The sequence below is a fragment of the Naegleria lovaniensis genome (genome assembly GCF_003324165.1).
Source record: "Naegleria lovaniensis strain ATCC 30569 chromosome Unknown tig014, whole genome shotgun sequence".
Taxonomy (NCBI): Eukaryota; Heterolobosea; class Eutetramitea; order Acrasida; family Naegleriidae; genus Naegleria; species Naegleria lovaniensis.
In genome coordinates this window covers 357,585-380,942 of record NW_025407835.1, presented here as the reverse complement: position 1 = coordinate 380,942, position 23,358 = coordinate 357,585, and the positions used below count along the sequence as shown (strand labels likewise).

The 23,358-nt window shown below is 36.8% G+C and overlaps 9 protein-coding genes across 9 annotated transcripts; 5 read left to right on the top strand and 4 right to left on the bottom strand.

The window, feature by feature from the left end:
* C9374_001663 (uncharacterized protein) lies at positions 1-1,347 on the bottom strand (the record flags this gene model as incomplete). The annotated part of the gene is made up of 1 exon (XM_044690995.1): positions 1-1,347. One exon carries the CDS (start codon positions 1,345-1,347, stop codon positions 1-3), a length of 1,347 nt encoding a protein of 448 aa, XP_044551323.1.
* Positions 1,348-1,423: 76 nt separating this feature from the next.
* C9374_001662 (uncharacterized protein) lies at positions 1,424-14,976 on the bottom strand (the record flags this gene model as incomplete). The annotated part of the gene is made up of 2 exons (XM_044690994.1): positions 1,424-14,714; positions 14,831-14,976. 2 exons carry the CDS (start codon positions 14,974-14,976, stop codon positions 1,424-1,426), a joined length of 13,437 nt encoding a protein of 4,478 aa, XP_044551322.1.
* Positions 14,977-15,582: 606 nt separating this feature from the next.
* On the top strand, positions 15,583-16,056 carry C9374_001661 (uncharacterized protein; the record flags this gene model as incomplete). The annotated part of the gene is made up of 1 exon (XM_044690993.1): positions 15,583-16,056. The coding sequence occupies one exon, from the start codon at positions 15,583-15,585 to the stop codon at positions 16,054-16,056; it is 474 nt and encodes a 157-aa protein (XP_044551321.1).
* Positions 16,057-16,136: 80 nt separating this feature from the next.
* On the top strand, positions 16,137-16,663 carry C9374_001660 (uncharacterized protein; the record flags this gene model as incomplete). The annotated part of the gene is made up of 2 exons (XM_044690992.1): positions 16,137-16,577; positions 16,634-16,663. 2 exons carry the CDS (start codon positions 16,137-16,139, stop codon positions 16,661-16,663), a joined length of 471 nt encoding a protein of 156 aa, XP_044551320.1.
* Positions 16,664-16,692: 29 nt separating this feature from the next.
* On the top strand, positions 16,693-17,937 carry C9374_001659 (uncharacterized protein; the record flags this gene model as incomplete). Its single annotated transcript, XM_044690990.1, has 1 exon — positions 16,693-17,937. The coding sequence occupies one exon, from the start codon at positions 16,693-16,695 to the stop codon at positions 17,935-17,937; it is 1,245 nt and encodes a 414-aa protein (XP_044551319.1).
* Positions 17,938-18,225: 288 nt separating this feature from the next.
* Positions 18,226-18,807, top strand: C9374_001658 (uncharacterized protein; the record flags this gene model as incomplete). Its single annotated transcript, XM_044690989.1, has 1 exon — positions 18,226-18,807. One exon carries the CDS (start codon positions 18,226-18,228, stop codon positions 18,805-18,807), a length of 582 nt encoding a protein of 193 aa, XP_044551318.1.
* A 393-nt stretch (positions 18,808-19,200) lies between these two features.
* Positions 19,201-19,644, bottom strand: C9374_001657 (uncharacterized protein; the record flags this gene model as incomplete). Its single annotated transcript, XM_044690988.1, has 1 exon — positions 19,201-19,644. The coding sequence occupies one exon, from the start codon at positions 19,642-19,644 to the stop codon at positions 19,201-19,203; it is 444 nt and encodes a 147-aa protein (XP_044551317.1).
* Positions 19,645-19,840: 196 nt separating this feature from the next.
* On the top strand, positions 19,841-21,897 carry C9374_001656 (uncharacterized protein; the record flags this gene model as incomplete). Its single annotated transcript, XM_044690987.1, has 6 exons — positions 19,841-20,218; positions 20,373-20,494; positions 20,582-20,666; positions 20,741-21,158; positions 21,245-21,423; positions 21,562-21,897. The coding sequence occupies 6 exons, from the start codon at positions 19,841-19,843 to the stop codon at positions 21,895-21,897; spliced, it is 1,518 nt and encodes a 505-aa protein (XP_044551316.1).
* A 180-nt stretch (positions 21,898-22,077) lies between these two features.
* On the bottom strand, positions 22,078-22,653 carry C9374_001655 (uncharacterized protein; the record flags this gene model as incomplete). The annotated part of the gene is made up of 1 exon (XM_044690986.1): positions 22,078-22,653. The coding sequence occupies one exon, from the start codon at positions 22,651-22,653 to the stop codon at positions 22,078-22,080; it is 576 nt and encodes a 191-aa protein (XP_044551315.1).
* Between the last annotated feature and the right edge of the window lie 705 nt (positions 22,654-23,358).

Sequence of the window (23,358 nt, the reverse complement as noted above, 5' to 3'; positions counted from 1 at the left end):
TTATTTGAAAAACAAGGTACCGTGATCCAATATTTGAATCTTAAAAAGATCCTTGTATCCGTGTGGAATTTGGAAATTGCTAGAGGCAGTGTTGCCACTATGAAGAGTTTGTAGATATGCATACTTGACCCCTGCTGGCATCAATGAAGCATCAGGATAATCACCTCCAAAAAGCAAACGATAATTCACTTGTTGCGTCCATGTTGGGTACTTCAAAACGTCACGATGTAACTGTATGAGTTCAGATGCTAATCGATCTTCATTAAATTGTCTGTTGGCTCCTTGGTAAAAGCTCGTATTCCTCTTTTGATTGTACTTTTGGCGAGATGTTTTGCTGAAAGGGTCATATACTGTTGCGAGAGTAAATATTTGCTTTCCATGTGTTAAAAGTACAAGCAACTCTATAGCCCTCTCCCAATTCTTTCTGTCATGTTCATTGTATGTCTTGTAGAATTGTGTTAAACTATTCACTACAATGGCCTTGTAAGAGTTGAGTTGTTCAAGAGCGTCCTTATCTCCTTTATCCACAGATCTGAGAGACACTCGTTGTTGAGTGAGAAAATTCTCGTCTTCATCCACATCTTGTGAAATATACTTGTCTCTGAGCTTATTACTTTCCAAATGGCGTTTGTACAAAGCTTCGAACGCGAGTGCTAGTTGAAATGAATTATCAATACGAAAGATATGTACTCGACTTAAAACTTCCATGATGAATGATTTGTAATTACTTTCAGAAGATTCAAAAACTTCTTCTACTACATTCTCTTCCGTAATGTCATCATAATTTATGTGTTCACCTCTCTTTTTCTTCAAATCAAAATACGATTTAAAAATACACATTTCAATAATTTCAATAAATCGGTGTTGATCGAATTTGTCATCCAAATCAAAATATAATACATGATATCCTTCCCTAGGTTTTGTTTTCTCATCTCCTGAAAATTGTAATATTTTGAAATGTGTTGGCATGGCCATATGGCAAATACTTGTATAGCAAGTTTGTGTCATTCCCTGACCTTCATTTCCGTATAATTCAATAATGGATCCTGCAAGTTTCATCTCACCAATAATAGAATCAAAAGGTTCTATACCTGTCTGCATGGCATCTGTTTTCTTTCGCTTCATAAAGGCTAGAGCATTCTCGGAATAAACTTTGTGTTCGGCAAATAATTTGTTCAAATCGTTGTGATGATTAAAATCCGAGCTTCTTGTTGATTGATAATCAGTAGTAGTTGATGATTGTGCATGTCTATGATGCTCCTCTAAATGTTGTTCCAGCTGTGTATCTTCCTCCGTTGATGAAAAACCGAAAAGTAGACTTTGTAATTCGGGTGTGAGTTGCATCATTTTTTTTGATGGTGGTTAAAAAAAATTCCACTTTTTCGCGAACCTGAAACTTTTAAAATCGAGTTTTATTGTACTGTTAATTTCCAAGTAGTAAAGCAACACCACCAAGAATCCACTTGGAAACATCATGTTTCGTTTTGAGTTGTGCTGTGAAAATATACGTTGGTCCTCGTTGTGGAGTAATATAGACAGGACATTCATAAATACTTTTCACGTCCTTCTTGTCAATTGGAACTGCTTTGATGTGAATGACTGGCATTGGAGTATGTAATACTTTGAGATCACTCTCTCTCAGAATACCTGTTTTCATGTCCCATCCAGCTCCTTCTAGAATAAATCCATCCACATAACAACCTTCTCTGGGAGGAGTGGGTGGAATTTCAGATCGAGTCTTTTTGAGAACTTCTGTTTGAATACACATCTTATCTAATGGATATCCATTCTTACGAGCAGATGTTTGCATGATTGCTGTGAGGAATGCCATTGGATTGAACAAACCTGAAAGCCATACCACTTTTGGAAGAGTCAATTCAGAACTCCATTCTTCGAGTTGTCGTACTCTCTTGATTAAATCTTCAAACCATGGATTGAGAGGTTTACGAGAGGGATATGCAACTTTATGCCATCGATCTGGAACTTGATCATAGGAAAGTGATTTTCTCAAATGGTCCATTTGTTCCGAAATGGTTAACTCTCCATTCAAACCTTTTCGAAGTTCTGTGAGTGAAGTTTTGATTTCTGTTAACAGAATGTTCATTCGTTCACATTCTTGCAAACAAACAGCTACGAAAGGAATCTTTTTGTCTGCTCGACTTGCAATTTCATCCAAATCAAAATTGTCAGGAAGCATATTGTACAATTCTTCAATTTGATGTGCCGTTGAATCATCAATAGCATCGTGAGAGGAAGAACCACTCTCTCCTCTAATTCTAATGATTGAAGAAAATAGAGATTCAGCTTGGTTGGTCAGGAAGTCAATCTCGGCATTAGGGTGAAGCCCAAACAGAGCAGGTGACTCGGATGGTAACTTTTCATTAATGAACTCGTGATAATCATCAAGAGACTGCATGCTTGATGGTGCCTTAAATCCAGGACCCAATTCCATCTCATCAAATAATTGTTCTCTTAACAGACATTTCAAGTATGTACTGCAAGTTCTACGATCCCAGTAATCCGTGATATGACCACCATACATAATTTCTCCAAATATATATCTAATATCTTCCCATGGAATCGAGTCATTGGTTTCCAAGTAGTTATACAACACATCAGCGCTAATTGTTAAATCTCCATTGTTGAAACTGTAGCTTCTGCTCCAACCTTGGAAGCCAAACTTTCTTCTTCCCAATACTACAGCATGGAAAAAGCAAAGTGCAAAGAGAATTGTTTTGAACTCGCTTTGCTTAATTGAGGACTCAAAGAACTCTTGTGAAAAGTTAGAAAGCGCTCTGTGTAAATTGGCTGAAAGATCTTGAGGTGGTTCGTTTGTAATTTTGATCGAGTTTTGAAGAATACTTTGAGGAATAACAGGATGATGTGTTGGCTCTGCCGTGAGGAAAACACGAAAATCTTTGTGAGAGCCTTCTGACAGTTTTTCTAATTTTCTTTCCAATGTTGGTAACCACTTTTTCATGAGATGAATATTTTGTAGAACCACCCAACCACCAATTTCATAGGCTCGTTGAAGTTGCCTTTCTGCATGTTCTTCTTGGCCTTTACCCATTGAAATGTTCACAAACTTTTCATTCTCTTCAGAGAATCCAAGTCTTTTTCCGAGTGCCTCAATCGTTTTGATAGGGTCAGCACCAGGGAACAAAATAAAGAAGAGAGGGGTATTTGGTCTTGACTCTGCAAATATCTTATCTAATGAGAATGGAATTGAATCGACATACTTGGTGCCCATGATCTCTCCAACAAATTCTTTCAAGGCTTGAGTGATTCTATCAGGTCTCAACGCTCTAATGATGAGAAGTTTTTCAAAGCCAGACTTTTTCTTCCATTCTTGAGGTAGACTCTCTTTTTCTGGAGCTTCCAACATGGACCATAACTTCCATCGTTTTCCAGAATTCACAATATCATCATATAACTTTTCAAAACCTTCCAATTGGTTTAACTTGTAAATTGCTCTCCAACTAAAATCTGAAAGCCAATCTGAAAATGGGTTCTCTTTGGGTGTATTTGGATCAGGGGAGCATTTAATTAAAAAGTCTAAATGGTCTGGCTTAAACTTGTCATGATTAATTGCAAAGCATAAGTTTGTAATAAATATGAGCTTGTGTCTTTCGAATAAACCGCGTTCAACATATTCATAGCATGAAAATGTAATTGAATCAATCAACTTTTCTATTCTGACGAAAAGATCTTCATTTTCAACCTTCTCCGTTTTGGTTATAGCTCTGTTAAAAACAACAGTAAAGGCTCCTAAAGAATACTTGTACATGTGTTCAACAAGTTGAAGCTGATCTAAGAGGAAGTACAACATGGAACCTCTCTTAGCCACTTTTCTATAATTTTCTCTTGCAGAGTTAATATCCTTCTCTGTTTCAATAGACTCCAAAACTTGTAGTTTGATTTCCTCGCTTGTTTTCTTGGTATTTTCTAAACCTGATATGAGATCTACATTTCCAAGAATGTCACCCTTGTACTTCAAGTTTTCAAGAAGATTGTCTTCTAGCTCTTTTAGCTTGATCTTAAACTCGTTCTTCTTGGTGTTCAACTCTGATTTTTTCTCTTCCAAATCTGAACGCTCTTTCTGTACAACTAGCGCTAAAAGTTGCTCTTCTAAACCTTCCTCCGTAACTGAAAAATTGATTAATGTTGTTTCGGCTTGAATTTCAGGGTTATAATGAGGGTTACTCAACTTGGTGTGCAATATTAATCTAAAGTTCTCATTATACTCAACTTCGTTTTTGCCAAGTTTGATGTACTTTCCAGAGCCACTATGAATAATGTTTCTTCCAACTACCGGAGATAGAATTGCGTCAATTGACTCCTTAATGTTTTCTATCAACACCGTACTTCCTTTTTGTATTGCTCTCTCCATCTTTTCAATTAAGTCATGCTGTTCAAGTCTCAGTAACACAATATCTGTGAACTGATTCTTGATCCAGGTAATTGCTTGTAATTGAGGATCAATCACTAGTGGCCATCTTTCGCAATTCAGTAAAATACAGCCATTTTCTATACTGGTTTTGTCAGATGGAAGCTTTTGATTTCCCCACTTGGCTATTTCAGCATCGTTAGTTAGTACATCAACTATATTCACGTTTTCAGAAATTGGTATCTTCAACTCTAACATTTCTTTCTTCCAAGACTCCACTAAATCGTTTCTGAAATGCATATCGAAACTACCAGCATACGAAATGAAAGCAGAAGCCAGTAATACATCTCCAATCAAAACATTATTAAGTGCTTGTAATTTTTGAATTTCTTCTACCCAACGAGCATTTTCTGAAGACAATGCTTTCACGAATCTTTGAGCCAAGTCAAGTTTTTCTTGTGTTTTTCTTGCAATATCAAGTGCTGCATTCTTCTCGTCTTCAGCAGCTTGATAGTCTGCTTCGATTTTTTTAAGCTGCTTTTGCAGTTTGGAAACTGTCTTCCTCACCTTATTCAACTTTTCTTCGGCGTTGGCTTTGTCAATCTTGGCTTTTTCTAGACTGTCAAATTTAGGTTTCACATCCACAAACACTCTATTGTACTCAATGGTATTTCTCACCCAATCACACAAACCAGCAGATGCAGATGAATGCTTCTTGATTTGCTCTCCAGTAAAGTCTGGATTGTCCATAAAGGGCTTGATAGCTGGAAGTATGTGTGGGTGAATGTTTTTAGCATCGTATGCTTCTAGTAACGATAAAAACTTGTCTGCTCCTTTAGCCATGGCTTTTTGAGCTGCAGACCAACTCAAATCTTTTGATACTCCATTCTTTGGACTTAGCAAAATAAGAACTGCTTGGAAAACAAGCAATACATTTTTGTTTGGAGTCTTGAACGATCTTAATTCTGTCAATTCGTTTCTGTTCAACGTCTTTAGAGCTTGTTCTGCACTTTCCAAAATTGGTTTCGCTTTAGCAACTTCTTCCTCACATTCAAGAGTCTGTTGCGCAACTTGTTGGCTTATTTCTGAAGCATTTTTCTCCTCGGTTAATGCCTTTCTATTTTCAGCTTCAACAATGGCTCTTTCTTTTTTAACTTTCTCCAGAATAACATCAGCAGCTGCTTCTCTTTCTTTAACCTCTTTCTCTTGAATCTCTAATTGCTTTTGAAGCTTTGTAACATTTTGTGTGGTATCCCTCAACTTTTGTATTCCTTGGCTTAGTCTGTCAATGAGTGATTTAATATGTTCTCTCTTCTTGAAAAGCAATGACTTGTAAAGCTTAATAAATTCCAAATAACTCTTTGGAGTGGTATATGTATGTCTTCCTAAATCTTGTAAAAACTTTTCACTGAATTCATTCACTTTTTCATGCATAAAAGACATTGCTTTTACAATGGAAGGATGGTTTTCTCCAGTAATCGCTTGTTCAGGTCTCAAAAACTTATCAGCAACACTTAGAAGAGCTTCCTGAGGCCATGGGAAGAAAAAGTCGATCTGAGTACAGTTAATGATGGCAGGGAAATTTCTGCTTCTTATTCTAAGATTGTCACCAACTGGTGAGAAACACAAAACAACGTGTAGATTTTTCCTCACTTTGTTAATGAAAAACTTCCAACAGCTTTCCTTCGAGATGTCAAAAATACCTGCAGATTTCACTTCTGTTCTTAGAGAGTTTGCAATTTCTTCACGCTCATCACTTGCAAACAAGTCTGGTATATTACCAGTTGAAAGTAAATCGTTGATATATACTAAAAATCTTTCGTCAATAATTTGGTTATCATTAATCAGGAAAACTAATTTTTGTCCTTTCCCTGCTTTCTTGTACATTATCTTTAAATCTTCTTTTAGATTGTTAACTCCATATTCCTTCGTGATAACAATTTTATAAATCTCAAAATCTCCAATATAGGCAGCAAGTCTTGATAAGCTTTGTTTACCACTACCTCCAACACCAACCAATAACGCATTACCATTGGCTCCCTTAATGATTCTGTTGATTCTGCAAATATGTTCAAGAGCATCTTCGAAAAGGACTAAATCCATGGAAGCCTTTGTTTGGTTATATCTGCCGAGCGCTTCCTCAAGGACAGCTCTAATACTGTCCATGCTGGTGAACTCATCATACGATCCATCTGCACCATTAACAAAGTGAGAGAATACTAATGGCTTTCTTGTAACAGCTTCACCACCAAACTCTGGGAATTTGTCGTTCAAAATTCCCTTAATATCTTTTTCAAAGAGAGCCACATCAGTCCTCGAAGACAATCTATCTCCATATACACGACAAATTTCATGGGCGACTAATCTTGCAAATTTAAATGCTCCAGCTTTTTGGTCTTTGAACTCGGAAGGCTCGCTTCGTAACAATCCTTCAAACAAGCTTGAGAGCTGTCTTAAATTGAACTCATAATGGAATTTGTGGGCAGTCTTTGGGAAAACATTCACAACCTTTTCGTGAACGTCAATAACTGAATTCATGATATTATTGACCAAGTTACTGATATCTGAAGAGAATCTTTTCAGATGACCACTTAAGATTGCGCCATAAATTTTCTGTAAACTAGCTCTTGATGGGAAGTTAATGCCCAAAGTTATGAAATGACGTTGCAATCGAGGATTTACAACAAAACTACCAGCTGTGGGGTTCATACCACAAATATATTGAACCTTAATGATTTCTTTCAAATTCCATTTTGCTCGTTCATACCAGCATCCATAATCCAAGTGCTGTCTGAGTAAAGCAATTGGTGTTTGCGTGCCGTAGGCGTCCACTTTTGGCATGTTGAAATCGTCAATGAAGAAAATCATCTTTTTGTTACCTGGTGGCCCAAGTCTCTTTCCTCCCTTTGATTCTAAGGAGCTTTCCAAGAACTTTTGAAGAGACTCCGAGTCGGTATAGTAGTTGAAATTAATGGTTGTTGATGAAAAGTTTAAAATATCCAAATTATTGAGCTTATCCTGAATGATTTGAGTTTTACCAACTCCCGCATTTCCAACCAACATAAGTGGCTTGCCAAAATCAACAACGTGGTCCATTAAATATCTAATGCATGTTGTCTCTTCTGTTGGAACCATAATTTGAGGTACTGGAATATCAACATCAAATTCATAACTTGGCATTATATCTTTCCAAGGTTCCATACATTTTGATGTTGGATTGTAGTAGAAGTCAAAAACAGAATATTCATCACTAAATTTGACGGTCTTAAAAGTAGTACGCCACCACTTATCGAATAATCCTTTGTTTGTGTGTTTTTCATTGTCAACCACAGCTCCCATGAAGGCCCAAATTGTTGAAAAAGCAAAGAAGCTTTCTATTGTTTCTTTCTCTCCATGGGTTGGATACTTTACGAACAAGCTTTCTAAAATTTGGAAAAGAGATGATACCATGTCAAAATCTGAAAGAGGAATTAAATGCTTGAAATTAGCTCTGATAAATTTTAGAGTTTCAGGTATGTACTTGTCAACCAGAATAACTAAATGGGCACGTTCTACCTGAGGTCTAGTGTCGATCCATGAAGCTACATAAGGTTGCCATCCTATGTCCTTTTCTCCAATGAATAGTACTCCGGCTCTCGAGACTGTGGCAGGCGTTGCGTATTTCAAGTGTGAAATCTCAAATATCAACCTCATGTGTGAAAGCAATGGAATACGATCATTGTTTGCAAGAGTTAGAATTCGATTGTCGTCCATGACAGAGTTCATTGACTCAATCCATTCAGTATCAAGGTCACCGTCGAGTATAATCCATTTTGGATCTGTATCTTCTCTCTCTGCCAAATTTTTCATGATACTACTCAGCAATCCATCTCTCCATTCATCAGTTTGATCATTCTTGTAACCGTAAAGCTCATGAGACGTAATTGCCTTGGGGTCGAGATACCTCACAAGAACTTTTTCATGTCTTGCTCGTTTTGCTGCAGCAAGAGATTTCCAACAAACAGATTTTCCAGAGCCAGAAGGACCAATAATAAAGACGCTATGACGTACTTCTAACAATTCTGCTAACTGAACCACTTTCAGCACCAAGCTGTCTTCAGGTTGCAATTTCATTTCTGCAATTTGTTCAGCAGCTATTTGCTCAAATTCCTTATCTACCTTACGAGGAGGGTCGATTCCTGGGAATAAATCATTAATTAAACCAGTGAAGACTTCCAAGTCGTCTTGTACAATCTTTGGTAGATTGAAATCTCTGAGAGCTCTCATAAGTACTTGAGTTTCAGGCATAGACGGTTCGGATCTTTTTAAGGTACCAGCAACAACCAAGACAGATTTGATGGCACGAAGTCCCCAATCGTAATGGTCTTGCTTTGAAAGTAAATCTTTGTTTAAACTGTACAGGGTAATAAATTTTTTCGCTAATTGTTTTGCCTCTTTGAAACCTTCTGCCATTAGCATGTTTTCACAAATTAACTCCAAGTCTGGTACTACGACAGTAACAGGTCTGAAAAGCGCTTTCAAAGACTCTGGTAACTCAGTTCTTCCCAGATAACCTGGATTCATGGTGATAAATACTCCATTTGTTGGGTCAAGAGAAATTTCTTCTCCCTCAAACAAGAACCTATCTTTCTTGGCTCTGATGGCATTTAAGATGCTCTTGAATTGAGTGGAAACCACAGACAATACTTCCACAGCAATTCTGTTAAATTCATCAAAACATCCCCAAGCACCGCTCGATGCCAATCCTTTAAAAATGTCAGCTAAACTTTCATTGTTCATTTGATCTGAACAGTTGAATACGTATACAGATTTTCCGAGCTGAGATCCTAAATCCTTAGTTGTTTCTGTTTTACCAGTTCCTGCAGGGCCCGCTGGAGCACCACCCATAATTAAGTGTAAACTCTGAGTTAAAGTAATATAAATACGGTCAGTAAGAGGAGTAATCACAAGACGAGGACCATTACCAAGATACTCGTATCCATACTTAAACGTAGCGTCACAAATATCAATAATGCAATCTTGATGTTCTGCATCCCAACGCTGTCTTAGCTGACATTGCCATCCAAAATCTTGAGATGATGTGATGTTGTCGCTTATTAATTTGTCGACAATGTCTCTAGCATGTACGTCTAAAGTTACTAGATTCATGACCTTTTGTCTTTCTCCTTTTTCCAAATCTCCTTGAACCATTGTAATGAGTTTGTTGAGCTGATTCACTTGCTTCTTGTAGTAATTCTTCATTGCACTTTCATTGTTTTCTTCGAGAGCATCAAAAGCTTGATTCACTTCCATTGTCCAAAAAATCTGAGAAGTCACCAATACGACTTGTGCCGGATATCCAGTCAGCCATTCCTCTCTATTATTACTTGAATAGGTAGTGATGGCTTCAGACAAAATGTCTCTCAACGTTTTAGAAATGGCCTTAAGCAAGTCGTTCAGATAATCTTCAACCTTTCCTTGTAATATGCAAGGAGTTGTTAATTTCACCTCTTCATCTTCTCTACTTATAATTGAAATGACTTCATTCGACTGATTACCTTGCTCATCAGTCTTGAATTTCAAAGTTTTGACAGCTTGTATTAACTTTGGCATATGCTTCAGTATTTTGTGAGGTGACTGACCTCCTTTGCTTAATATGTCCAACAAATCTGATTCTGATGTAAAGTAAAATCTAGGGAATGCCTTTTTCTTTGTTTCCAAATATTTGCTGAGTTGATGCTCACATGACGTGAGTTTGTTTTGTAAAACAGTGATTGTATCTTCTAGACCTGGTTGAGAGCAAAATGCAACAATATTCTTGACTTGTTTTGCTGTAATGAGAATACTTCTTAGCTCTCTATCAACGCCATCAAAGTTTTTAGCATCATTTGGAAGTTGCTGACGAATATCGTCAGTACCTATGAAGATGTTTTCCAAGTATAACCATTTTCTTTGTACGTCAAGTAGACCTGTAACTACGGCATCTACTCGTCCTAGCTTTCTTAACCAATCTTCAATCTCTTCGATAAAGAACTCGACAAATCTACTTGCACTACTTGCTTGGAGTTGAAGCTGATTCTCTTCAAGGTTGTCTCTAACGTCCTCTGACACTTTCACTATTTCTACTCCATTGACGTGGAGCGTAAAATCAAATGACAGATCACTCCAAATAGCTTCAAGGTCTTTCAATTGTTTCTCCATTTTCATTTCCTTCTCTGCTCTGTCGACAATTTCATTAACATCTTCCTGGTAGTTGTGGAGTTCCAATGAAAGAAGATCAGAAAGAGTAAAGTTATTTGTAATATCAAATTCAAACTTGGCCTTTTCCATTAATTGTTTCCAATGTCTGCTTCTCATTCCTGGATTTCTCAACTTTTGTATCATGGGTAGTGTGATCATAAAGTTGTCAACAAAATTTTGAAGTCCAATAAATACATCCCATCTCTTCACTCTCTTATCAACAGATTTCAACTCCAAAATAAATTTCTTTGTTTCTTCAGAAAGCTCGTCGTCGTTAATCTTGAGGAAAGGAATTCGTTTCCATTCATCAATTTGCCATTTCACCAAAGAAGCCAAGTCCCATATTCTTTTCAGAAGTCTTAATTCTGTTCGCGATTCTCTAACTATTTTTCCTTGGTTTTGCATTAACCCAAATAGTTTTTGTCGGTCTCTCAATTCTCTCATGCTGTCTTCGACTTCAATGAGCTTCTCATTAACTCGATCAATTCGTTCATAACATTCTTCCAAACCGACACTGTAATCAAAAGGAGACATCTGCAAAAATTCTTCTCTGAAAGCCTCGGATAGTTGGTTAAATTGCACTTCTTCCTTTGAAATCTTTTTGATTTCTTCATCTTGCACAACTGAAAGCTTATCCTTAACATCAAAGTAGACTTTGGACAAATCGTTCCACTTATTTTTTGCGTCATCCAAATCCACAACTACCTCTTGTGGAACAATGATACCATATTTCTTCAGTAATTGTACTGTTTCTCTCAAGTTTTCAAAGAGCCCATCCTTTTGTTTGTGCTCAGGTCTTTCCTTAAATCTTACGATATATCTCATCATTTCAACCAGTTTAGGGTAATCATCTTTTGGTATTGGCTGAGTAAGGCCTGTTGTTATCTCCAAAACAAACTCATTAAACTCCGATAGTGTTTGCTTCACATCAGAAAGTAAGTAATCTAAGAAAGTGAATCTCCATTTGCTAGCCAAGTTAGATAAAGCTGCCTTAATGGGAGAAGCGTCCACAGTTAGCCACCCAAACGAGGCTTTGTCAGGTAATTCTGTTATTTCATTAACCATCTTTTCATATTTCAATATTTGCATTTCAAATTCCTCCAAGGATGCAATTACATTTTCACCTTCAACCTCAGCAACTTCTTCGCTATCAGACATGTCACTGTCGCTGTTAAACCTCACGTCGTCTCCTCCACTTTTAATGAATCTGTTCAAATAATCTTTAGGATCTTCTTGCCATAGCATGGAGTATTCACAAAATTTTTCCCGAAGAGCTTCCATGTCCTTGATGGTGGAGTTCATTAACACAAAAACTTTTTGTTTTAGCTCTTCAATGCTTGGATCCTTTGCAATAACCTCTTCAAAGGTTAAAGACATATCTAATCTTTTAACCATTGTCGAAAGACCTAACACTCTGCTTACCCATACTTTCACGCTATTGTGAACACTAGTAGCACTTTCAATAAGGTTGGGTGTGAAAATAGCATCATTTCCGAGCAATTCTAACTTGACAGTAATGAAAATACTGCTGTTAATTTTGGGATTATTTTGACTCAGCAGCTCCGATTTGGAAGAAAAAGAGTTGATCAAAAAGGTTAATCCTTCTCTAATAGCCTTAAACAGCCCTTTTTCTACAATGTTGTTAACAAAGAGAATATAATTTTTCCAATATCCTTCCCATTCTTGTGTAATAGCAGTGGGGCATATCTTGTCATAACTACTGGCTATTATTTGATGAATTCTTTCACTTTGAATAGGAACGTCTGATAATCTTTTGATATTTGAAGAAACTTTTGCCTTCCATTGAGCGAATACTGTGTTCGTTACACTAGGAGGGTCACTCTTTCTCCAGAATGAGACCATATCGAGAACCTTACTACTTTTTCTTTCCTTTAGATCATCTTGAGCAGAGTTGTCTGTGATGATTAAGGAGGAAATAGTCATCCAACTATCCACCATCTTTTCAATAGTTTTGACATTGCCTTTCAAGAAATTAGTTCGGTTATATAAATCTTTAACCACCTCTCGTGAATTCGAAATAAAATTGTCAATATCGCTCTTCCATGTTAGATTGTGTGTTGCTTCTTCTATGAGTGTGTCTGCTTCCTTCAACTTGTCAGACAATAAAGGCTTTTCAACCTCTAATAGCGTCTGAATAACTGTGTTGTACTGTCTGACCATCAGATCCATAATGGAAATTTTCAGACGGAAGGAATCACCCTTTGAAAAAAGCTCCAAAGCCTCTGTAGGAATTACCGAGCAATAAGAGCCAAGTTGTTCAACTTCCTGAATGCAAAATGCGAGCTCTGAATTGAAATTTACCTGCAATCTGGAGTCGTTAAGTCTAATGATAACATTATCATTTAAGTGACATAGCGTGTTCTTTTCTAATAAATATTTCCAGCAATTGAACACTTCTTCTTCATACTTTTCCAATTGTACAATAAGTCTATTATAGCGATCCATCACTTCGTTCATCAGAGATGTTCCTGATAAAAATGGTTTGGCTTTAAGACTATCTAGAGGCCATGTAATTCGTTCTCTCAACGCCTTACACCATGCAATGGCTCCAGACACCTTGGGAAAGTTGTCAAGCACTGGAGGCTCCTCTCTGTTTCTGTTGAACATGGTTGACACTTTGGACAGCTCTTCCATGTAGATGTGAACCAATCCTGTTGTTTTTGATTCAACCTCCTGCCTTATTCTTTCTCTTCGTGTTTGTGGCTCTAATGTTTCAAGGAATTTAAACGCAAATTTGAGATTTGGATTCAGTTGTAAACTCTTGTTAATGACAAAGCAAATTCTCTTGTCAAAGTCATTGATGCACTCACAAAACTTGTAAAAGTCTTTGTCAAACTGTGTTTGTTTTAGATCTAAAATGTCGTATGTCACATTCTGGATTTTCTGTTGCTGTTCTACAAAATCTTCAAATACTTGTGCAATCATACTGGATGCTTCACCTCCATTTACTCCTCCAACATCAAACTTATCCAGCATCATCATATCGTCAACATACAAAGCGATCGTCCTAATATCATGCAATCTTTCAATGAAACTGTTGAGTCGATTAAAAATCTTAGAGCCCTCAAATTTCCAAGGTTTTTGAGTGTTTGTCTTATTTACATTATCTCTGTATTGGAAAAATAAAATCTTGAATTGCTCACAAACTGTGTACGACAATTCCAACTTTTCTGCAATGAGTTTCGTTGGATTTCCCCAAAGATCTGCAGGCTCTATAAAGTTATATAATCTATAAATTATGTCATTACAAAGTTCTCTGATAAGAACAAAAAGATTTCCTATTGTAAAGAATTCACACTTTTGCCAAACCAAAGCTATTAGATAAAGAGTAGGCTTCAACACTTCTGTCAAATCGCCAATATAAATAGTTGCATCGTTAATCATGTCAAAATACTTTCTTAGAGGTTCTAAATATCGAGATATTTCTTCAGCCTCCTTCAAAGAAAAATGTAACTCGTCTATCATCTTTTTAAATCCTGTTACGTAGGAACTCTGTGTTTTCTCTAGGGTTGATACAACAAGTTTTACCTTCTCGTTGCTCAATTGATCTACAAGATTTCTCAGTTTTGTTTTTTTTGTTTCCCAGAAATCAAGTTCAAATAACGGGCCTTGATACTTGTCGCTCGCTTCCATTTCATCTAGAATTTTGTCTGAACCCATTTCTATAATCTTTTTTGCCTCCTTACTCCAGTCTATCACTGATGTTTCGAATGTGTGCACAAGAGATCGATCGAGTGAAGTGGCGTCTATACCTTCTGTTGGTGGCATTGGCAAAATTACTTCTCCCTTAGTATGTCCAATAAATAAATCTAGCATTCCAGTAAATCTGTGAAATTGTCGAATTAGATCTTGGGCAACAACGTTAGGCCATCCCTTTTGATTCTTTGGAGATTGTAACAGTGGAAGATAAACGCCCTCAACAATACGTTGTAAATTTACAAGTGGATCTCCGAATAAATCCTCATAGAATAGTGACTCCACATAGTTGTCATTGTTAATTTTAACAGGGTTGTGCTTCATAAATACGAGACCCTTTCTGTTTCCAGCAACTGTTGGCTCCGCAGATACTATTATATCTTCTTTTAAACTGTTTTTGATGAAAAAGAGAATCATCTCAGATTCTACAGTGAGGAATTTTTGTATTTTGACTCTGTATATCGCAAACATTACCCTGCTTCAAAACAAGCATCGGAATTGACTTACCTCACTTCTTCATTATTCTTAAATTCGTTCCATTTCGTTTTGTTGATCTTGACCATTTGCTGCACTTTGTCAAAGACCCATTCTGATGCTGGATCTTGTTCTCTAGTTGTCCCGTCATCTAATTCAGTGTGTTCTTCGTTCGTCATTTTTAATTGAGGTTGCAAAACTCAACATCATACAACGCGCCACTTGCATACAACCCCAAGCCCGCCAAATTCTGTTACATTTCGTTGTGAAGAGCAAATGAAATCGACTCTAAAACTCAACTCTTCTTATCATAGACTTTCTCAGAGAACTTGTAGTGGTATCATCAGTATCATCAACAACGATGGCAATAATAATAGCCTAAAACGATGATGATGAATTTTTATTCCATCATTGACCAAGAGAAACAATTCGGAATGTGTTCAAATGTGAATGAATCAACGAAATATCATTACGAGAGAATATCATAATTATGCATGATGGTGCTGTATTTGAAATACTTTTACGAGGATTTAATATATTATTACCGAGAAATTTCGAGAAATTGTATCGCTCTTTGGTATTGGAGTTGTTGGAAAGATATATCTGAATTTCTAGGATCCCTAAAGCTTTCTCGAATCTTGTTGTACAAATAATTTCTCACCTTCTCATTGCTGTATGTTTTGGAAGAGGGTGAAACTTGTTTTAACAAGACTCGGTAGAGATGAATGGGTGAGCGAATGATGAGAGGCATTGAAAATTTTTAAAATTCAATCATTTGAATAAAAATGATGAAACGAGTTTTCGCTGTATTGCCATCATCATCAACTTCATCATCGGTACATTCTCTCAATTGCCGAAAGAGTGTTCTTCAAATTTCAACATGCAATATTCAACTAAGACACGACAGTAAATGGGTGAAAGTGAGCAGTTTATCAAAGACAGAACTCCAAGAATTAATTAAAAAATATGGTCCTGATACACCAAAAGGTGCCAAAGGATGGGGCCTGGAAGGACACGAACTTCCAATCAATATCCTGAAGGAAGCAAAGAACCCTGTAATTAAATCACCAGATAAATATCCACAATGGCTATTTGATGTTAGTTACAAACCGGACCCAACTCTTGAACAACTCAAAGAAAAAACTGCCAAAGGAGAGCAACTAACCCCTGTTGAGCAAAAGAGATTTGCAAAATTGACAAGAAGAGCAAAAATCAAGGAAAATAACTTTAACCGTGTTATGGGAATTGTGCTAGCCTAAAACTTTTTCGTTCATTCAATAGAAAAGATAAATTCGAATAAACCTCAGAAATTGGAATGCTTTCAACCGCGATTGAAAAAATGAATGAAACACTCGAAATTAAATTATTGAATGCAAGCGAAGATGACACCCTTCGTATTCATCATCTCCCATGCAAAATTGATCACAACGGTCAAGCACAAGTTGATAAATATTTTGAGGCCAATATAAAGGAAAAAGGAGCAGTTAATAACGGAGATGGTCAACAACAAAACGGAGCATCATCTTCATCGGAACCGATGAATAACAACTCAGTCATCTTTGAAGGGTCATTTAGGGGTAGACCTCTCCAAGGAAAACAACTCAATTTTGATGAAGAATTAAAGAATCAAGACTCATTAGATGTGACTGGTTATATTATCAACGAAGACAAAATTTGTGTACATAGATTCAAAGAGTTCACAATGTGGACTCTCGACCAAGATCCACAACTTGAAAAAGACATTCATTCCTCTCTTGATTGGATTCAATTTTCATCTATTGTAAGTATTGTGATGATACTTTTGAAAAATAATTAAACTATTTCAACACTCAAAAGATTCACCAAGAAATAAAACCAAATCTTTAATGGAAGGAAAATTTAAAAATTTAAAAAAAATGTCTGCCTCTGATCCCATTGAATCCGCTGCTTCAACGGAAGAAGATACTACACAATTAGAGGCAACCAATAGCGTTTATTCAATCATAGACAATGATGATAGAGGATTATTTGAAAAATCTCACGATCAATCAGCCCATAACAATAATATGGATGACGATGATGACCTCTCCGATGTAGAAGACGAAGAGGACGACGTTACTTTTGTTGTTAATTCATCGACTAGTGCAACTCCTGCTACATCTTCAACAGCAACAACAACAACCACATCTGCCCAAAATGCCACATCATCAACAAAGGCAGCATCCGATTCCACTCACATTGCTATCGGTGCTTCCAAAAACGCAACTGCCGCCAAAGCTCAAACAAACAAGGCTGTGGACGAAAACGCAATGAATGGGGATGAACAATTCAAAGGAAGTAATTTTGTACCTCTTTTTGAATTGAAGATGAATCAACAAGTCTTTACGATGGACATTCAAAATTATGAAGATAAGCCTTGGAGAAAACCAGGTGCAGATATAACAGATTACTTTAATTATGGATTTAATGAGGAAACGTGGGATTTATATTGTAAAAAGCAACGAGAATTAAGAGGTCTTAATTCTGCACTTGACGCGGAGGCGAAGAGGGATCAAAATATTAGAATGGCTGGTTCAAACAGGCCTAAGGATGATAGTAGTATGATGAGAAGACCACCTTCCGATTCAAGACCTCCTCTTTCTCCAGCTAGTACAACCAGCAATAGTAGTGACCGAGAAGATAGACGGTATCCTCCCATGGAAAGACGAGACGACAGAAGAGATGACAGAGATTATAGAAGAGACGATCGTGGAGGTAGAAGTGACGATCGAGGAGGTTATGGAAGAAGAGACGACCGAGGAGGCAGGGGTGATGATAGATTACCTCCTCCAAGAGATGACCGAGGAAGAGCACCAAGACCAATGGATTCACCATCTTCACTTTCTAAAAAATCACCACCTAGAGATGACTACAACGACAAAAAACGTCCTAATTCTGCAATTAGTGACTCGAGAAGAGACTCATCCAGTTCTGGAGCATCAGCAAGCCGAGGAGACAGCAGAGGAGATTCGAAGCCTCCAAGCAGCTCTGGAAAAGATAATTATCAGTACAGTGACAGAGGGGGCAGTGACAGAGGAGGCAGAGGTGGTGGTCGTGGTGGTTCCTATGACTCTAGAGGAGGTGGTAATGGTGGAAGAGATATGAAAAAACCAAAGCGTTAATAAATAATAATTAATTAATAGTAAGGACAGCCTCAAGTCTTGTTGACTGAAAAAGTGAGGAAAACTTTCAAAAAAATTACAGCACACCCCAACAACGGCTTCGAGGTGTTCTTTGAGTGGTGCATAACGAGAGTTTAGTCAAGACCTCAACAAGGACCTTAGTGCGATGGTTGGAAGTGAATTGAGTTTGAAGGGGATTGGTGTATTAATGCTTACTAATAAAATTATTTCAATAAATCAACCCTTTAATAAAGTTTATCAATAACAACAAAAAACAAACACAAAAAAATGAGTTCAAATGCTGACGATTTTACTCTCCCAAAAGCTACCATTCAAAAGCTAATCAAAGAACACCTCGGAGACTCCATTCGATGTGCAACCGACACTCGGGATTTAATTGTCGAGTGCTGTGTTGAATTTGTACAAATGATCGCAGCAGAAGCAAATACAATTTGCGAACAACAAGAAAGAAAAACAATTGCCGGAGAACACGTAATTGAAGCATTACAAAAACTAGGATATGGAGAATACATACAATCAGTGAATGAGGCTCACGCCCAATTTAAAACAGAGAGTGCCAGACATTCTAAACACTCAGACAAGTTGAAAAATTCTGGAAAAACTCAAGAAGAACTCATCAGCGAGCAACATAAATTAATTGCAGAGTCCCGAGCAAGACAATACGGAAATGTTCAAACACCAACAACAGCCATGTCTGGATTTAATACGGCCAATGCATTTCCGAATTCGAGTACTCCAATTGGTCAACCTCAACAACAATACTATCAAGCCACACCAATGATTCCTCCACCACTTTATAACGCAGTACGAGGAGAAGTCATACCATCGGCATCCACTCTGCTTGAATAATAGGGAATGTATTGACTGTTTTTGAGAAGGCATTCATCAAATAATGAAAGAGTGATTTGAATCTAGTTTCCAGTGATGCTAGAAAAGCTCAGTCGATGAGTTTATCCACATGTCAACACATTGAAGTTTTGACAGCCCTTTAAAGGACTACATTCATTGACGAAAAACCAATAAAGAAGACCATCTGTCATTGGTGAAAATAATATTTGTCATGTCAGAAGAAATATGGAAAATTTTGGAGAGAGATCAGTCTACCTTAGTCAAGGTGACGATTCGAAAATATAATATTGACAATTTACAAGTTTTAGTCATTAATGACATCAATTACACGAGTAATTTCAAATTTGACTTGACGATGATGTATATATCATCTTCTTTCATGAAAGTAACTTTTCACAATCCCTGACTAATGAGATATCTTGCAAAATTTTCACAATCCAAATAACATTCACCTGGCTCATTACTAATTCCATACATGACCAATAACAAAGCTTGCTGAGTTTTAAAAAGATAACATCCATCAACTCCATTCTTGGCACACATGACTCGATCTTTCATGATATTTGTTACAATAAATTGTTTGTTGAGTAATTGGATACATCCTTTTGAAATATCCTGTGAATTAGTATTGATGAATTCGGAAGGATTTGAAAAGCCATTGAGAACGTTTGAAAGCCATTGTTTGGGACATTCTTCTCCGCTGAGATTTGGATCATCTTGAGGAGAGAAGGTTTTTGCCCAGATTCCACCGTCCGAGGTGCTGATCAGAGCTCCATGTGTGGCATTGCCGTTTTGAATAATTTCTCGTTGAATAAACTCGGACCACTCTTCTGTCATTTTTTTTTATTAAAAAAATTCAAAAAGACAAGTGACAGTCTGTCTCGAGTCCCAAGGATATTTCTCTTTCTTGATCGTCATTAATTCTGATAAAAACAGATCCTAACTCTTAATAACGACACCCTCAAACGTAGAATTATTTTATTATTATTCAATACATTTTTTAAATTTTTAAAAATTCGAATGCAACAAAAAAATGCATCAACAATCCTTCTTCGTTTCACACGCTCAACTCGATGAAATCTTTCAAAAAGTCCGACCTTCACAACTATCACACTTTATCAATGGAGAATTCACTCCAAGTCAAAGCAAGAAACAATTACCACTTATTTGTCCTGCAACGGAACAAATTCTTTGTCATGTCAGTGATGGACAAAAAGAAGATGTTGAATTAGCAGTGAAAGCTGCAGAGGAAGCCATGAATTCTGCAGAATGGGGACAATTGGATCCAAAACAAAGACAGGATTTATTATATAAATTGGCTGATGAATGGGATAAGAATGTTGAAGAATTGGCTCAATTAGAAGCTTTGAATAATGGAACACCCATTGGAGTATGTCGATATGTCATCAAGGTAGGTGTTAGATGGGAATGTAAAAGTTTCGAGCATTTCTATCATTTACTTTGATATTATTAATGATTATATATTTATATTATTTGTACATAATTTTTTAATTTCAAAATCCAAAAAATTCAATGTTCTTTTCACAATTTCCAAATCTTTTAAGGGTCTCACGGATACTTGGAGATATAGTGCCTCATGGATTGATAAATTAGGAGGAAGAGTATGTGTAACAGATAAAAAATTTCATGTCTACACAAAGAGAGAACCTATTGGAATTGTTGGAGTGTAAGTTATCAAGATTTTTAAATGGACCGTAACTAGATTCTTTAATTTGATATTGACTTACTTGATCATCTTCATCATTTTCAATAGTATTTCTCCATGGAATTTTCCAATGTGGTGCAGTCTTGTCAATGTAGCACCAGCTCTCGCCATGGGAAATTGTGTCATTTTGAAGGTATGTACATTTATGATTTTCACATCACCTTTGTATCTTTTCACAACCATCCATTCATATAATTTTTCACACAGCCTGCAGAACAAACTCCTCTCACAGCTCTCAAATTAGCTGACATTTGCCAAAAAATTGGTTTTCCAAAAGGAGCATTTCAAGTCGTCATGGGAGATGGTCCCAACGTTGGTGCTGTTCTCGTTCGTCATTCAAAAATTTCAAAAATTGCCTTCACTGGTTCCACCGAAGTTGGAAGAATTATCATGAAAACAGCTGCAGAAAGTAATTTGAAACAAGTTCAACTCGAGCTTGGAGGAAAATCACCTGTAGTCATTTGCAATGACGTGAATGTAGATGAAGCTGTCAAAGTTGCTGCGTTTAGTATTTTTAATAATAATGGAGAGGCATGCACGGCTGGATCGAGAACGTTTGTTCATGCAGATATTTATGATGAATTTATTAGAAAATTGAAGGAACATGTGGAAAGTTTTAAAATTGGTAGGTATTGATTCGAAGAGTTTGAGCTCATTTTCTTGCCATTTGTTGGGATGATATGTTAATTTCCATATTTATTAATATTTTAGGAAATAATTTGGATGAACAAGTGAATATTGGTCCTCTCGTGGATAAAGAACAATATGAAAGAGTGAAGAGTTATATTGAAATTGGTCAGAAAGAAGGAGCTAAATTATTATTGGGAGGACTACATCACAATGACCTTCCAAATAAGGGATATTTTGTGAAACCAACCATTTTCTATGATGTACGTTTTTCTTTTTCCAATGGATTATTATTAGTTATATATGTTAAAATTCATTGTTTTATTTTTACTCTCTCAAATGACAATTTTTACAATTTCATCCATCCATATATATATATTTATATTTATGAATATTGATAGGTCAAGGACACAATGAGAATTGCTTCTGAAGAGATCTTTGGTCCTGTTCAATCCATTCTCAAATGGTCTTCCTTCGATGAAGTCATTCAAAGATGTAATCACACTGAATTTGGACTAGCTGCTGCCATCTTTACCAAAAATGTCGATCACATGTTTCTATTGAGTGATCGAATCAAGGCAGGAGTGGTCTGGATTAATAATTATCATAATGTGTTCCATGTGGCTGAATTTGGAGGAATGAAACAATCAGGATTTGGTCGAGAGGGAGGTGAAGAAGGAATTAAGGCATGGACTTCATTGAAGACTGTGGTCTTGCAATTGCAATCCAATTTGTAAGATTTGTGAATTCACGAATGTGATGGTTATATTATTCAACAATGAATATTCCATGTGAAAAAGACATTAAATGTGTTGTTTTTTTAATTAGCATCAAAAACGAACTTGAAAGGGTTCATTATGAGTGTGATTCATCTCGTAAAAAGATGCTCACTGGATGATGACAATGATAGTTTTGAATTACATGAACAAGACCATCAAAACGGCAATCATCATCATCATGAAAATACTACTAGCCTTGTGTAAAAACAATTGGGCAGCACCACTGCATTGCACTTGAATTCCTGACATGCAATCAATGTTGGCAATAGGAGCAGTCATTTGTTCAGTTTGACAATTTCTATCCGTGTAGGTCACAATATTTTTACAGCCCTTATACATGACTGAACCATAGGTTTGATTAGCAGCTGGAATACATGTATCCAATGAGATGATAGAAGAACTTGAAGGAGTACCAGAACAAGCACTGTCTCTAAAGAAAGTCATCATGTATTCACCGACCACTGGTTTGGTACGCATGGTTGAGGAGCAAGCAGTGGTTGAGCTGAAACTTCCAACGTAGGCAGAGACATCTGTGCTGCAAGTGACATTCTTGCAGGATGAGCTTGTCGTGTAGACTGAAACGACAGCCTTTCCTCCACAAGTGAGTCCAGCAAAGACTTGATTGAGTTGGTATTGAGCTTGAACCTGGGACATGACAAACATCATGATGGCACCAATCACTGCCAAAAGAATGGATGAACGAAGAGGATGCATCTTGTCAAGGATACACTAGTTGTTGGGATTTTTTGTTGAAATTATACTTTTGCTTGCACTCTCATGGGTTGGTATTTATTGAGCTTTTGGTAAACAAGTTCAGGTTTAAAACCACGACGACCTCATGAGGAGCGAGAATCTTTTTGCAAACGATGGAGTACATTGTATTTGGTATCACAAATACTTGTGGAGAATGAGCGAACACACTTGCCACACATGCATAAGGACTCGAATTTGTTCTTTGGTGATCTTGTCCTTTTTGGATCGTCGTGAATCCTTGGTTCATTTGAATCAAAGTTAGTGTGCCAGTTGCTGACCGTTGGCGTTGACACATTGTCACTGGTTCATCTTGTCACTGCAGAAAAACGACAGCTACGGATTCCGTAGTACCAAAAATTGAAAATATTTGTGGGCATTTGGCATTCACTGGGGCAAAAAGTGACATGGTCATGATCAATTGCGGATGATTCGCCAGCCTTCTTCAACTACAGAAGATAATCATCGAATTTTGAATTTTGTTAATTCCAGCTACCTCACTGCAAACATGCTGCTCATGTTGTTGAAGGTGTGGCTATCAAATTGGAGGTCCAATTTACGTTTTGTTTGAATCTTTGGTCGGAAGACACTTTTGATGCACTCAAAAATTCACCTTATTTCAATGGATTCTTCAAGAATCGATTCTCAAAGTAAATGATGATATTCATT